At 36.2% G+C, this 14426-nt stretch overlaps 1 protein-coding gene across 1 annotated transcript in view; it reads left to right on the forward strand.

The window, feature by feature from the left end:
* LOC107655016 (thyroid receptor-interacting protein 11-like) overlaps positions 1–10821 on the forward strand; it is a 23442-nt gene extending 12621 nt beyond the window's left edge. Inside the window, exons 15-22 of the mRNA XM_016442406.1 lie at positions 75–238; positions 454–557; positions 2477–2576; positions 5474–5555; positions 5672–5786; positions 8341–8463; positions 8550–8688; positions 9561–10821. Of these exons, the coding sequence (XP_016297892.1) occupies positions 75–238; positions 454–557; positions 2477–2576; positions 5474–5555; positions 5672–5786; positions 8341–8463; positions 8550–8688; positions 9561–9784 (1051 nt within the window). The 3' untranslated portion in view covers positions 9785–10821. The remainder of the gene's footprint in view (positions 1–74; positions 239–453; positions 558–2476; positions 2577–5473; positions 5556–5671; positions 5787–8340; positions 8464–8549; positions 8689–9560) is intronic.
* The last annotated feature ends 3605 nt before the right edge of the window (positions 10822–14426 follow it).

Raw genomic sequence — 14426 nt, forward strand, 5'->3', positions numbered from 1 at the left:
TATATATATATATAATACTAGTATATACTTATATTGGTTTATCCTCACTAATGTCTCTAACTGTGTGTGTGTAGTCAGCAGGCTAGCCTGCAGGTCGAGTCTCTTCAGGAGCAGCTGAATGGTGCTGTCAGACAGAGAGATGAAGCACTTATTCAGCTCCGTGCTTCTCAGGATCAGGTCAACCAGTATGCAGTGTCACTCTCTAACCTGCAGATGGTGCTAGAACAGTTTCAACAAGGCAAGTGCGCACATTATTTTTGCTATTCCAGTATTATTGTAATTTATTAAGAAAATAGTCTTTCTTGTACGGAATGAAGGCTATTAAAGTATTTACAAATGTAGATTGGAGTGTAATATTCAGATATTTCTTTTTTAAAATGTTTGGATTAAGAGAGGAATCTGCAATAAGTTTTCAGTCTTGAACAATGTTGACATTTGTATCTCCCTTTACAGAAGAAAAAGCCATGTACTCGACAGAACTGGAAAAACACAAGAGGGAGAAAGAAGAGTGGAGAACTAAAGCAGAAAATCTTCATGATCAGGCAGCTGCTCTGCAAGTCAGTTCAAACATACTTGTGTACTAGGGCTTGGCGATATGACGATATTATCGTATATCGACGATGTCTCGTAAGTATCGCGATGTCGATGTCAACAGTCAGGTAACAGACGATTATCTACATTATCGGGAAAAAAAATGACAAATGATAAATCTTGTAAGTTGCAAAAAATATTTTACATAGCCCCATAGTCACCATACAGGTATTTTTGCATGCAAGAATGAAATCATTTAGTAGGAGGGTTGGCAATCAAAAAGCTATTCCAGTTTCGGAAATCAGATCAGATGTGTAAGGTCAGGAATCAAATTACTTGTTATAAAATTACGTTTCGATTCTGCTTCTCGATTTCTGTATGCGCATTTATTGTGATTTCAAAAGATTCAACTGCAAGAAGACGAAATAGAACTCACTTCTGCACTCACGCATTTTCTGTGGTGCGCGCACACACACACACACACACAAAGCGCACACACACGGGACTGAGCTCTTTCTCGCATTCTCACACATTCGAATGGACAAATACACACAGAATTATTTCAAAATATCCCATGAATACAATCCGTTATGTTTTAAGTGAATGTAAAGAGTTGAGAAAGGAAACAAGGGAGTATTGGATCCGTTTCTAACCTCAAAATCCGTTCCTATTCAAAATAGAATAGGAGGCCTATTCTATTTTGATCTGCAGTTTAATAAAAGTTAAACAGAAAAAAAGACAAAAAGTAGCACTGCATGTGTTTCTGAGTATTTATTTAAACTGTATAATGATGAAATGATGATAATGATGAAAAACCACAAACATGACCGGTATAATTAAAATACGCAAATTCCTTCAACGCACAAATTTTACAATATAATTGTTTAATTAAGCTGAGATATAGCACTATAAATTCTTAATTCATGTGCAGCAAAAGTTTAAAGTATAAAGTTTTGTTGCAAACGGATGAAGACATTAGTAGGCTTCTCAGCTCGCCCCTCAACATGCATGCGTTCGGAGTTTCGGCAGCCCAACACTGAATATTATATTGTGCCATGGGCGTTGTATTTTGATTAATAAAATACAAATTATAAAAATGACAATACATAAAGGAAATTTAAATTACCATGCTCCTAAATAAATAAAGCAGTCATTTTTATTTCCTTAAAAACGGGCCAAAAGAGACCTCCGAACTAGTAGGCTACCAGAAAGGGGAAAAAAATCTTAATGTTTTTGCTCAGAATAAGTTTTTAATCCCTGCATGATTTTAGTCATACATGATAAATATCAAATACGTTATAGCTTGACTACAAGTTTAAAAACAACACTGCAATTGTTATAATTAAGGAAATTAAACTTACCATCATGAAATGTGTCTACACAGGCGATAATGCCAAAAAGATCAGAAACATCGGAAAATATAGGCATATGTTATTCAAGACATTACTATATGACATCAAGATGAATTTATCATTCTTACAATCACCGCCAGAATGTCCAGCCTCACCATGATGAACTTAAAATTGGGTTCTATTATTTTTCCTCAAAGGTTCTCCTCACAAAACAAAATTAATTTCAAGCACAAATTTGATAAGTGGAAATGATTAGCAACACCAAAATAACAGCAAAGCTAATGTTTTCTGTTAGTTTAAGCACAAACTAAGAAAAGTAAAACCAAACTTTGTGGCAATAATTAAGACCAAACTGAACATGGTGTGTGTTTATGGTGCATGTCAGCAATGTTGTCTCTGCGGGGGCGGGGCGTGGTAGAGGTGGGGCTTAGGTAGACGATATTATCGGATATCGTGATATTTTTAGAGGCGATTATCGATTAAGATATTTTTGACATATCGCCCAGCCCTATTGTGTACAAACCTCTGTCCTTTCTGCACTGTGTTTGACACGTATTTATGTTAATGTTCTGCGTCTGTGCGTGTAATCTTAGATAAACCTGGATGAAGCAAACGCAGCTCTAGAATCAGCCTCTCGCCTCACTGACCAGCTGGACCTCAAAGAGGAAGAGATAGAAGATCTGAAGAAACAAGGTGAGACCAAATGACTGCTGAAATCCGATTATCTCAGCATTTCACCTTATTGTTTAACAAGGACAGTTGTTCTCAACCTTTTGACTTGAAGGCCTCCCATATTGTCTAAGATGATTCCTCTGGTGTTTCTGCTGTTATTATGACAACATTAGGGGCTTTGTAGTTCTAGGAACTCAGTTCTAGGAATTGGCCAGCATGGTGGTGCCTAGAGGACAATTTTCCCCCCTTGGGCAATTTTCCTGGTTGCATTCGCACCGACAGCAGGAACTCTGAAGTGGTCGAAAGCTACATCTTCATTCGCTGCATTTTCAAACGTCAACAACCAGTGAATGGAGGTCGCTGTGATCGGAGCTGTTTTTGTTGTGTGTCGTGGGTTTCGTGATAACGGAGATGGAATGTAAACGCACAGTTTACGCGATTGAAAGAGCATGAAAATCTGACTAAATTAAGTTGACTAAGTTGGTTGTTTTCCAGCTTTCGTAACAGAAACTCGGAGTGTTGATATATTAAATTAATTAAAAACAATTTATTTTGTGATTTTATAAGGGTCTGTGTGATTTCAATAAAGATAATAGTTATTTAATGGGAAAATATTAAGTTACATCTTCATTTTTGTGTTGTTAGCATTTTAATAAGGTTTTGTCCCATTGGACGTTTGCTGAGGCCCTGGCCCCTTTGTTGAGAACCACTGAACATGATCAAGAAAATACAGAAGCACAATTCAAATAAATCAATCATAGCAAAAACAAAGGCTGGGTATCAGCATTTATTTCCTGATTCAGTTTGATTCTGATTCAGAATCTACCAAATTTATTTTGATAAAGAAGGATGCAGAATACAGAAATACAAAATTCAAATTAAATGGCCATTAGGGACTAATCAACCACAGGGAAAAAAAACTAAGGCTGGGTCAGTTTGATTCTGATTCAGAATCTCTTAATTTAGTTTGATTCAGATTTCAGTAATTTATTTGATTCAATTGAATTCAGATTGTGCATAATGTGCATTGAGTTCATGTTGTGGTTATTGGTTAATAAAAATAATAGTTATTATTAAAAAGAAGCATTTTACTTTGTGACTTTGCTACGTATAATATCATATCCATTACAGCAGACACAATCCCATAAAACACTAAAATACGCCACAAAAATGTTTTGCGAAAAGACTAGCTCTCAAGCCGAGTTGACACACAACTCACGGCACATTATCTGAGATTTTCTCAGATTTGTAGCACTGTAAACCATTTTTCTGAAGAGACTCGTGAACGTCAACGGGACTAGGAACATCAGGATCCATTCAATTATGTTTGACTCTTTGAGACTGCGCTTTATGTAGTGGTTTCAGTTTGATTCATATCAGTGCAGACATTAAGAAACACACGTTTGTGTTTGTAAGAGAGATGCAGAGAACAGCCAAGTCTGTAGATGGTATAGATGTTTAGCATTCCTTCGCATCTCCTCTCTGTCAGAGACATAATATTTATGGCATGTCAGTAGCCAAATTGTGTAGACAAAGATTCTCTTTTTCCATCCACCCTTTTTTTTTCTATCTCACCTATCCCTTTCTTCTCTCTCCGTATCAAGCCCCAAATCAACAGTACGGTGCTGTCGGTCTGAGAGGGAGAGGAGGTTGAGGGATGAGTGCTGGGATTTTTACTGCATCTGTCAAAAAAACGATTGAAGAGACCATAGACCGAATGATCAAAAATGGTTCATTTTTGCTTAGCAAAGCACAAGTGCAGCTGACAGACATTCCAGAGTGTTTAGCGCAGACAGGAACTCTCTCAACCTTTCTTATCGCTCAGTTCGTGTGGTCTCAGGAGGTAAAGTCTCAGAGGAAAAGGGTTCTCGAGAGCCAAATGGTCTGGACCAGCGAGGGGTGTTTGTGATAAAGGCATTTATAGCATGTCATATTCTCACACTTCTTTGTTTTTACTCCACGAGACATTCCCAGACACACTGAACCCCATACCACAGTTATTACTGTTTGTTAAGCTGCAGACACACATACTTATTATTTCAGTACAAACACTTGTTCTCTACTGTTTGCATTAATGCATAACAAAGTCATATACCACCTCCTGCTGAAAGCTCTGTCTGCATCTCACAAACACTGCATCCAAATTTAACACCCACCAAGTGCATGTAAAATTTGCTTGGTCTAGAAAAAACCTACTTGCCAGTGGCTTGTGACTTTATAAGGAACTTCAGCATAATAATGTGGCGTAAATGTAAGAAACGTTTGAGGTTGGTAAGATTTTTTTTTTTCTCACCAAGGCTGCATTTATTTGATAAAATAATGACTGTAAATACGGTAATATTGTGAAATATTATTACAACTTAAAATAACTGCTTTCTATTTTAATATCTTTTAAAATGTAATTTATTTCTGTGATGGCAAAGCTGACTTTTTTTTTTTTACCAGCCATTACTACAAATTAAGTCTTCAGTGTCACATGATCCTTCAGAAATCACTCTAATATACTAATTTGGTGCTCAAAAAAATGTCTTATTATCATCAGTCTTGAAAAGCAGTCATGATAGCCATGATACATTTTCAGGGTTTTATGTTAAATAGAAAGTTCAAAAGAACCGCATTTATTTGAAAAAAAAAAGTATTGTAACAAATGTTTTACTGTCTCTTTTGTACAATTTAATGCTTTTGCTTTACAAAAGTAATAATTTCTTTCTTTCTTTCTTGCTTGCTTTCAAAGAAAAAAAAAAGTTTTTGGACCCTTAGACACTACCATACCTGACAGAAGCCAGACATTAGCAAATAATTTTTTATTAATGTGTTGATTTTATGAATTAGCCCATAACTCACAAGCCTAACTGTGACAGCAATATATGGGAAAATACCACAAAATACTCAAACTTGTATCTGTGTGTGTTTTGCAGTGGATGTGAGACAGGAGATGTTGGAAGAGGCTCAGAGAAAACTGATGAACCTCCTGAACAGCACCGAAGGCAAAGTGGATAAGTGAGTCCAAAACACATCTGCACTGGAAAAATATTTCATATATATATGTAGATCCAAATATTTTCAAAAGGGTGTTCCTGTGAAATATCATCTAACATGATTAACTTCTGACACAGGGTTCTGATGAAGAATCTTTACCTGGGCTATTGTCATACCCCCCAAAACAAGCGCTCTGAGGTGCTGAGGCTTATGGGTAATGTGCTTGGATTGGACCGAGATGAGGTGTCCGAGGTGAGTCAGCGCTCTCTGCTTCTCATACTGTGGATTTCTCTTTATCCTCCCTTTTGAATTTACTTTTTAAATGCAAGTATTCCTCTTCGCAAATGTGCATGTGCCTACATATTTACATTCATCAGATATTGTCAAGTAGGGCTGCACAATTAATCGAATTTCTAATCGCGATTACAATTATGGATGCCACAATTACGTAATCGTTTAAAGCGGCAATTAATCGTTCAAAGTCCTCTTATGTTATTCTGCACGCTTAACATATGTTTTTTTTCTTTCTACATGTTATCTTATGGGTTTTTCCATTGTTTTAGCTTTAGTATAACATTATAATACCATTCATATTTTTACTTTTTTATAATTTAAAGAAGAAACCAATCCGATGTATATTTGACATTTGAGGCTTAATACTATAGAAAAGCACTAAATCTTTGTGTGTTTTCAGCTTGTTTATTTTCATATAAAAATACGGCATGCAGTTGCATCAAACAATGGTATAAACATCATTCAATGTAAATTGAGATAATCGTAATTAATAATCGCAATTACAGTTTCAAGGGAATAATTGACAATTATGATTTTTGTCATAATCGTGCAGCCCTATTGTCAAGTCCAATTTTTCAAAGAGAAGGAGCAGCCAGCCATTCACCATTCTGTCTGACCCGTTTTGTGGAATTCCTCCTACTTTTCATCACTCTCAAATGTGGTTCTGCTCCAGTTCTTGTCTCACCCTTGAAACAACGTGACTGTTAAACGTGTGGATTTAATATTTGACCTCCTGACTCCTTATGTTCGGTTCTCTAATTACATTTTTTAACAATTATCTCTTGTTTGATGTCAGCGTTAAGGTTTTATCAGATGTTAAAAAGATTTTTCCACTCATCTTACCTCATGTGTTTAATTTGGCACAGACCTCAAACTGCCCACGCTGGTCTTGTTGAAAAAAGTCCTTGTTTGAGACCTTTGAAGGATGATTTCAAGTTGCATTCGGTCCTCGCTGGTAATCTCTGAGTATAGAGGTTTCTGTTCTTGTTAGGACAGCCTGTACTAAATGTCACATCAACATCCCCGGAAACTCTGCACGCATATGACCGCATTCATTTGGCGGACTGCTAATAGAGCTGATTTGTTTTCTGTTCGAATTGCTGTTTTTCCGTTTTGATCCTGGTGGGGCTGATTTTCTCAATAACAGGAACAGATCAGTTCTAATGATAAAGCAGGATGTGGCTTAATTTTTTTTTTCTTTCTTGGAAAAGCCATAATCATTTTAGCTATTGTCCTCGAAGGGTCAAAATCTGTATGTGCTTTTTCCTTTTTCAACAAATTGTGCTCCAGTTGATCGCAACCCATTTTACTTCCATAATGTGTTGTATTTCCAAGTGAAGCTGGATATTCAGTGAGGGAAAAATGGGAATTAATTTGACTGTGAAACGTGGGCGTTACATACCAGAATGGGAACGCACGTTTGCTCAAACTTTAATTAGCTATTTGGCTATTGGATAACATCATTTAATATCCTGAGCAGCCTAAGTGACTAGGAAATTAATTTCAGAAGAAGAGAGAGTATTATTTTTCGTTTTAGGATGCATAATAAATTGTTCACAGTAGGACCAGAAAAGTGCATAAAGAAAATAAATAGTAATTTACATAAGACAACACAACCTTATTATAGAATTTAATACATACCCTCACACCAGTATACATTTTTGATCTGAATTAAGGTCATTTTCTAGATGAAACTCACCTAAATGGCAATTATTTCTACCATTAATACAGTTGTTTTTTTCACTTTCTCATTTTGTTTTTCATTAATATACTGAGTATGCTGTTCATATATTCAAATTTTGTCATTAAAACATGTTTCAAGTCCAATCCTGATGGTTCTTATTACAGATGACAGATGGAAATAAGAGACTGATAAAGCAAGCAAACAATATGAGACACAGACAGCAGGCAGAAATCAGCAGTTAGAGACTGCGAGAGACAAAGACTGAATTAGATGATGGGCTCATGCCAACCTTACCCCAAAAGCATTTCCTTACCCACAATTCCATTCCATAGAAGTAGGCTGGAGTCTAGCAGGAGAGACTCCAACTATTTAGCAAGTTGTGAGCAGAATTACCCAACAGCCCCCAGAGAAGAAAGAGGGAGAGAAGGAAAGTAAATATGAGTGTGTGTTTCTGGGTCACACAATCCACTTTCCATTTCAACCCATATTTTCTTTTTCCACTCCACACCTTTCTCATTTTTTTTATGCTACACATTAAGTTTTCCACTCAAGATCTCTTTGTTTACAACTCTAAAGGCTAAAAATAATCCTAGTCTGCTTTTGTGGTTAAAAAGTCTGATTCAGGGGTTTTATTTCAAAGGTTGCATTCATTTGCTCTGGTCTGAGTGCTTTGAGGACAGGGACATTTTTGTAGCAGTACCTCTTTGAACTTTACACAGTTATGTTGAGTAAGAGAGGATTTTTTTTACACACACAACCAAAGACCACACACACAAACATTCCCTCTGACCTACTGTCCTACTGACTTACTGTTCTCTGTTTCTGCAGTTGTTACAGGAAGGAGGCAAGAGTGGGGTGACCGGATGGGTCTCGAGTTGGCTGGGAGGCAGAGGTGTTCAGAGTGTACCCAACACTCCCCAAAGGCCTACCCATACACAGAGCCTCAATTCGGTAGGCTCGCATAGAAATGCATGAACACACACACACATTATTATACACATGCATCTTCCTTTTACACTAATGTCTGTGTTTTAAAGTCCTTCTCTGAGATGTTCGTGAAGTTCCTGGAGGTGGAGTCTACTCCTGCACTTCCTGCCCCTAAATTACCTGTTTATGACATCAAGCCTCTGAGTGCGCCCCCACCTGGCCGGAGTACTGCAAGCACACCTGCATCAGGTATAAGGTCACATAAAATCTAGATGCACTATATATTGTTAACATATTAGTTTTTATTTTATTGTTATTAGCCCATTTTAGTTTTTTTATGTTTACACTATTTTTACTGAACTTTACAAATTATAGTTTTGGAATTTTTATTTTTAGAAATTTTTTTAGAGTTAGTCTTTTATATATTTATTTGTAATACATAGTGCATCTCAAGATAAATAGTTTGGAATTTTTTTTAAAGGTTTTTATAGTATTATTTATAATATTATAAAAATATATTATTTTTATAATATATTTATTTTGCCAAAATGGTATAAAATTTAATATGAAATGTTTGTCAATTATCAGCTATAACATTAAAATAATTTTTAACTTCTCGTTACTGGCCAGAATTTTAATATTGGTGCGTCCATGATTTAAAAAAAAAAAACTTTACACTTCATAGGTCAGGCCCATTCATACCAGGGATGTTAACCAAAAAGTTTTAATAATTGTTCTTATTCTTTGAAAATGTGGAAGTCCACACCACAGCTATAATGATAATAACACAGAGGAACAATATCGTTGGAATGACTTTCAGAACAAATGTTTTCCTCCTGATAAACGATACACACATTGACAACCAATTAGGATCCATCTGATTTTAGATTTTTTCATTTTACGATTCCTTGTTGGTCTGAACACCAATATACATTTACATTTACATTTAGTAATTTTGCAGACGCTTTTATCCAAAGCGACTTACAATTTGGGGATACATAAAGCGATTCTTCTTAAAGAGGCATTATTAAAAGAGAATAAATAAATAAATATAGCTATTATCATAACTATCTTTCTTGGTACAAACAGGTCTTGTATTTCTGTGATCTGTGTTCTTTCAGGTGTTTCAGGCCCAGGTAAGCGCACTGGGGATTCAAACCCCTTCCTGGCACCCCGGTCTGCAGCCGTACCCCTCCTCAATCCCGCAGGTGCAGGCAGCACTGCAGGTGCTGGGGGCCACCTGCTTATGAAGCCCATCTCAGATGCCCTGCCCACCTTTACACCTGTACCTGTGTCTGCTGAGGCCAGTGGTGGAGCTGTGCTCAAAGATTTGCTCAAGCAGTGATATCAGCCACCTGTACTGCCACTCAAAGCACTTTAGCTTAACAGGACACTACGTTCCGGCAGATGGAAACAGAAAACTGGGCCATGTCATGGATTCAAATATTTACTAAAATGGCTGATTGCCAACGGAATAAAAGAAAGATAAAACATCTAAGGGCTGCCGTGCTTGTTAAATTTGACTAAACTGAGGCCTAAATTTGACAGAATTGAATTCTGTTTGCAAGCTGGGGAAGATTACATTATGGAATATTCTTGTGACCTTCTCCCAACATTTATTTAATGTCGTGCAAACATTCAGCTTGTCATTTTTAGACAAAGAGAGGTGTTTAATGTTTTTCTAGTGTGTTGAGAGACTGTCTGATGCTGTCTGGCATCCACTACACAAATGGATTTATTAAATCTTTTCCACTTCTGCAAAAACGCTACAGATAGTCTTTCAAAATCCTCCCGTTTTGAGTGCTATGACTGGTTGGCCGTATGGTACGGCAGGTACAATAGCACTTAATCAAGAAGTGACATTTGATCTTGGATTTAGACTGCTGCTCATGCTCCCATGCAGTACAAGCGTGCAGTTATTTATTTGTACATTAATCATATTTTTCACTGTTTATGCAGTGGGCATAAGCTAAAATGTAGCTGCAATATTCAGACCTTTTTAAGGTAGAAAGAAACTATTGTATTATGTATATACAATTTGGAAAACATGCACACATAAAGGAAAATGAAAGTGCAAATTAAGTGTAAAAATGACCTGTATATTTTAAAATTGTTTAATAAACAAATAATACACCTCTGTTATAATAAACATTAGTTTATTATAACACAGGACTCCTAATTCAGTGGGTTCCAACCAAATATTTAAAAAACGCCATTTCCTTGAGGCCTAATATGAAGAATAATTTTTTGTTGGTTTTTTGTTTTTTGAGAAAATGGCGTTAGTAATTCTCTTTTTGGTTACTATATCTTTCATAAAAGTTGGGTGCACTTAAAATATATAGATTTAGGATACATTTATACATTTTAGGGTATATATTTTGCGCTGGTGTTTATTTAAAGTTGATCAATCTTTTTGAAGTTTGAAAGACTGCTCATGAAAGTGATAGTCAACAACAGTGTTTCTCTTTTCTCCTGAATAAACTATTCTATGTATATTAGCATTTTCCCTTTTATTTATTTAGACACTTAAGAGCTTTTTTAATATGAAGTTGTTTACAGTTCACTGTAATAGTGTTTTTATTTAGAAATAGGTCTCTTAATGATAACTCTGCAAAAGGAACTCCTGCTGTTTGGTAATAAATAAGTAAATCTAATCTTTAAATTGTGCAGTACTTTTCCATATACAAGACTTCTATAAGGAAACAGTGCATTTGTTGATTTTTTGCATCTGTGTTTTCTTTTTTCCCTGCAGACTATATAATCGCAAGGCTGTAATTTAAAAGTGCTTATGGAGGCAGTGGTCTAGAGCATTATCAGACCAGATTAACCTCAAAAGGGAATGTCCGTCTTTCCCAATATGTCTCTAGGGAAAACCCTGTCTGGAATTCCAATTGTAGTGGAACCATGTCTAATCTGGTGCATAGATTCTTGGAACATTTAACCAGTTTAAATCTATATTGATATTTTGACGTCCAGTTGTGGATATACATACACTACATTCAAAAAATTTGGAGTCAGTATGATTTTTATTTATATATTTTTTTTTTATTTTTTTTTTTTTCAAAGAAATTAATACTTTCTTTTTCACCAAGGATGATTTTATTGATCAAAAGTGACAGTAAAGACTTTTGCAATACTATTGCATTACTAATTACTTTTTAAACATCCTCGACCAGTTGAACAATACAAGGATTGTATTTCTTTCAAATAAATAAAATTGCATAAATTATTCATGAACTAACCAAAATATTTGAAGGGAGAAGGTTACATTAAAAGCCATAACATTAGATGTTAAATTTTGATGTAAACTATTGTTTTTTATATAGAATTGAGCTGTTGTCTATACACTATTTAATGCAATTACATCAGAAGTAACTAATTAAATTCCATAAAAATGAAGAGTAATCCCCTACTTTACTTTTTTAAGGGGAAATTAATTAAATTACGGTAATTAATTACTCAGTAATGCATTACACCCAACACTGTGTGTGGGTGTACATATTTAATAAATGCTGTCCCTTTCACTTTGTTAATCAAAGAATCCTGAAAAAATGTATGACAGTTTTCACAAAAATATTAGTCAGCCAACTGTTAACTGTGATAATGGATAAGAAAGCTAATTCTAGCACCAAATCAACAGAACGTAGTAGAATAAATTGCATTTTAAAATGTTATTTTGAATTGTAATAACATTTCACAACATTACTATTTTACTGCATTTTGGATCAAATAAGCGCATTCTCAGTAAGCATAAGAGACTAAAAAAAAACATAGACCCAAAACTTTTGAACGGTAGTGCAAGTAATGACTTGACATCAGGGGCGTAGATTACGCGGGGGACGTGTCCCCCTCACTTTTAATATCACGTAAATTCGTCCCCCGCACTTTTTCGGGCAAGTGTGTTCGCATAGAGGTTTTCAAGAGCCCGTGTGAATAAATATAGATTTCAATTCAAAGAGACAGGATAGTCTGTGCATGATCTGATGTTTTATTCGGACCCAGAATAAGGCGAGATGAACATCACGGAGCGCAAAACACTCTGTATATATAACATATCTGTCCCCCTCACTTCTGAAATGATGGCTACGCCCCTGCTTGACATTATTATCAAGGTGTATTATGCAGCAATGCATTAAATTCAGCACAAGAAGCATTACTATTAATTCTTCATATAAACAAACATTTCAATGCTGTAGTGGCACATTTGAATCCTAGCAAGTATCTGTGCTGCCTTGAAGCAAATGCATTGCATTAGATGGTGGAAACACTTTAAGGGTGTTGGATATAGTGAATGTAAACATGGTGTCAGATTTTAATGCGTACTCTCCTCACACAGCACTCACAAAGCCAGACAAAATAACCCTGCCCTCACCAGGGAACACCTGCTCCAGCCTCCCACATTCCTTGCAGCCATTTTTCCTGCTGTTAGATTGTGTACATCTGAACTATCATAACTCTGCTGTCTGTTTTATCAGCGTCAGATCAAGTCTAAACCTCTTTTATATCTCAAGATCTCAATCCAAATGGGCTTTTGCCTAGAGGGTGTGTTAATCTGGCAGACTTTGATCACCTCGAACCTGAAAATGTTTGTATTTAAGAGTCTAATGAATGTCTGAGCAATTAAAAAAAAAAGTTCTGTAATGTATCACTGATGCATTCAATGGCTCACTGTACTCGTAACTGATGCAACTCTCAAAAAACTTGCTCTTTTGCCATACTGTAGTAAGCCTGGTGCTTGAGTTCACACAGCTGCCACTGAGTGGTTGAGTTATTTCAAGAGAGCAGCAGAGAGGGAGTGTGGCAGTGTGCTACCCAGTGATTTGACCACTGACTCCATCTTCTAGCCTAATCTGTGCCAAAAAATCTCTGATAAACTGTCTCAGTCTCCCAGCACAGTCTTCCCTGCTGAATTCAGTCCACATCTGGACTGCTGTGCTGCCAAACCTATTTTAAACCCAATTAATCAATAGACAAAAGCAAAGCTAGTTGACATAAAAGGATACAATAAAAACAAATTCTGCCTGTGTATGTGCAGCCTCCCAGTCAAGTGTGTGGGCCGAGTGTGTCAACAGCTCAAAGGTTAGGTGTACAAGGCTATTTCAGCATATTTACACTGGCCAATAGCTAGTAAGATGCAGGTCAGGGTGACACTTACTGTGATCATGTCCAATCAGTGGGCAGAAATCAACTTTTATAAATAAATTTATATAGGCCCTTGATCATTTTTGACAAGAAATCTATTAAGGTTCCATTTTTTAGGTTAATAGAAAAATAGCTAAATTAAGGTTTCAAAAATTGTGACACAAATTGTCATTTATAGTGTCACTCTGAGCCGTTGGCTCTGGTGTCGTGTCACTAACACAGTTTCATGTTCATTTCATTTAATTATTTGACTTTTTGTGAAATAAACTATTTTGTAATAAAGGCTATTTGTGATATGTACATTTTTGGAAATGTAAAGTGAAACAAACTTTCGAAATTCCGCTAATACTTGTCGCACCGGAGAGCAGTCATGGTTACATACAATATAGGCCTACACTAACTAGAGTTTATTTTATGTAAATACATGTTCTGTCTGTCTGTCTTTTTACGCACCTAGTCAGAATTTTATGTCCTTAAAGTAACTTTTTTTTTGGCTAACAGCCTGAACGAATATCTCATAGTGATGATGGTTGAAGCGGTCTGTCTTACGCGAGGACTCCACACCATAAAGTACAGTAGTCTCATCTAAATTTAAGCAGGCTGGTGAGCCTTACAATTTAATGATGCGTCATTTTATAGATTCTTTGCTCGGTTTTCCTCACTGCCTTCTTCCTTCTCCTCGTTTGGGTCTGTAGCAGCTCCCTGTGCGCGCTTTCGTTCCAAAGGGGGCTGTCTGTCTTTGATGGGATCCAGCTGTTGGCCAAGTGCTCTGGGGGCCCGTTTATTTGCATTGCTAAACAATCCGCGGAGTGGGCCGAGTACGGAGAAATACAGCAAGTTTTCTC

Source organism: Sinocyclocheilus anshuiensis, unplaced genomic scaffold (assembly GCF_001515605.1).
Source record: "Sinocyclocheilus anshuiensis isolate Anshui unplaced genomic scaffold, SAMN03320099.WGS_v1.1 scaffold487, whole genome shotgun sequence".
Lineage (NCBI taxonomy): Eukaryota > Metazoa > Chordata > Actinopteri > Cypriniformes > Cyprinidae > Sinocyclocheilus > Sinocyclocheilus anshuiensis.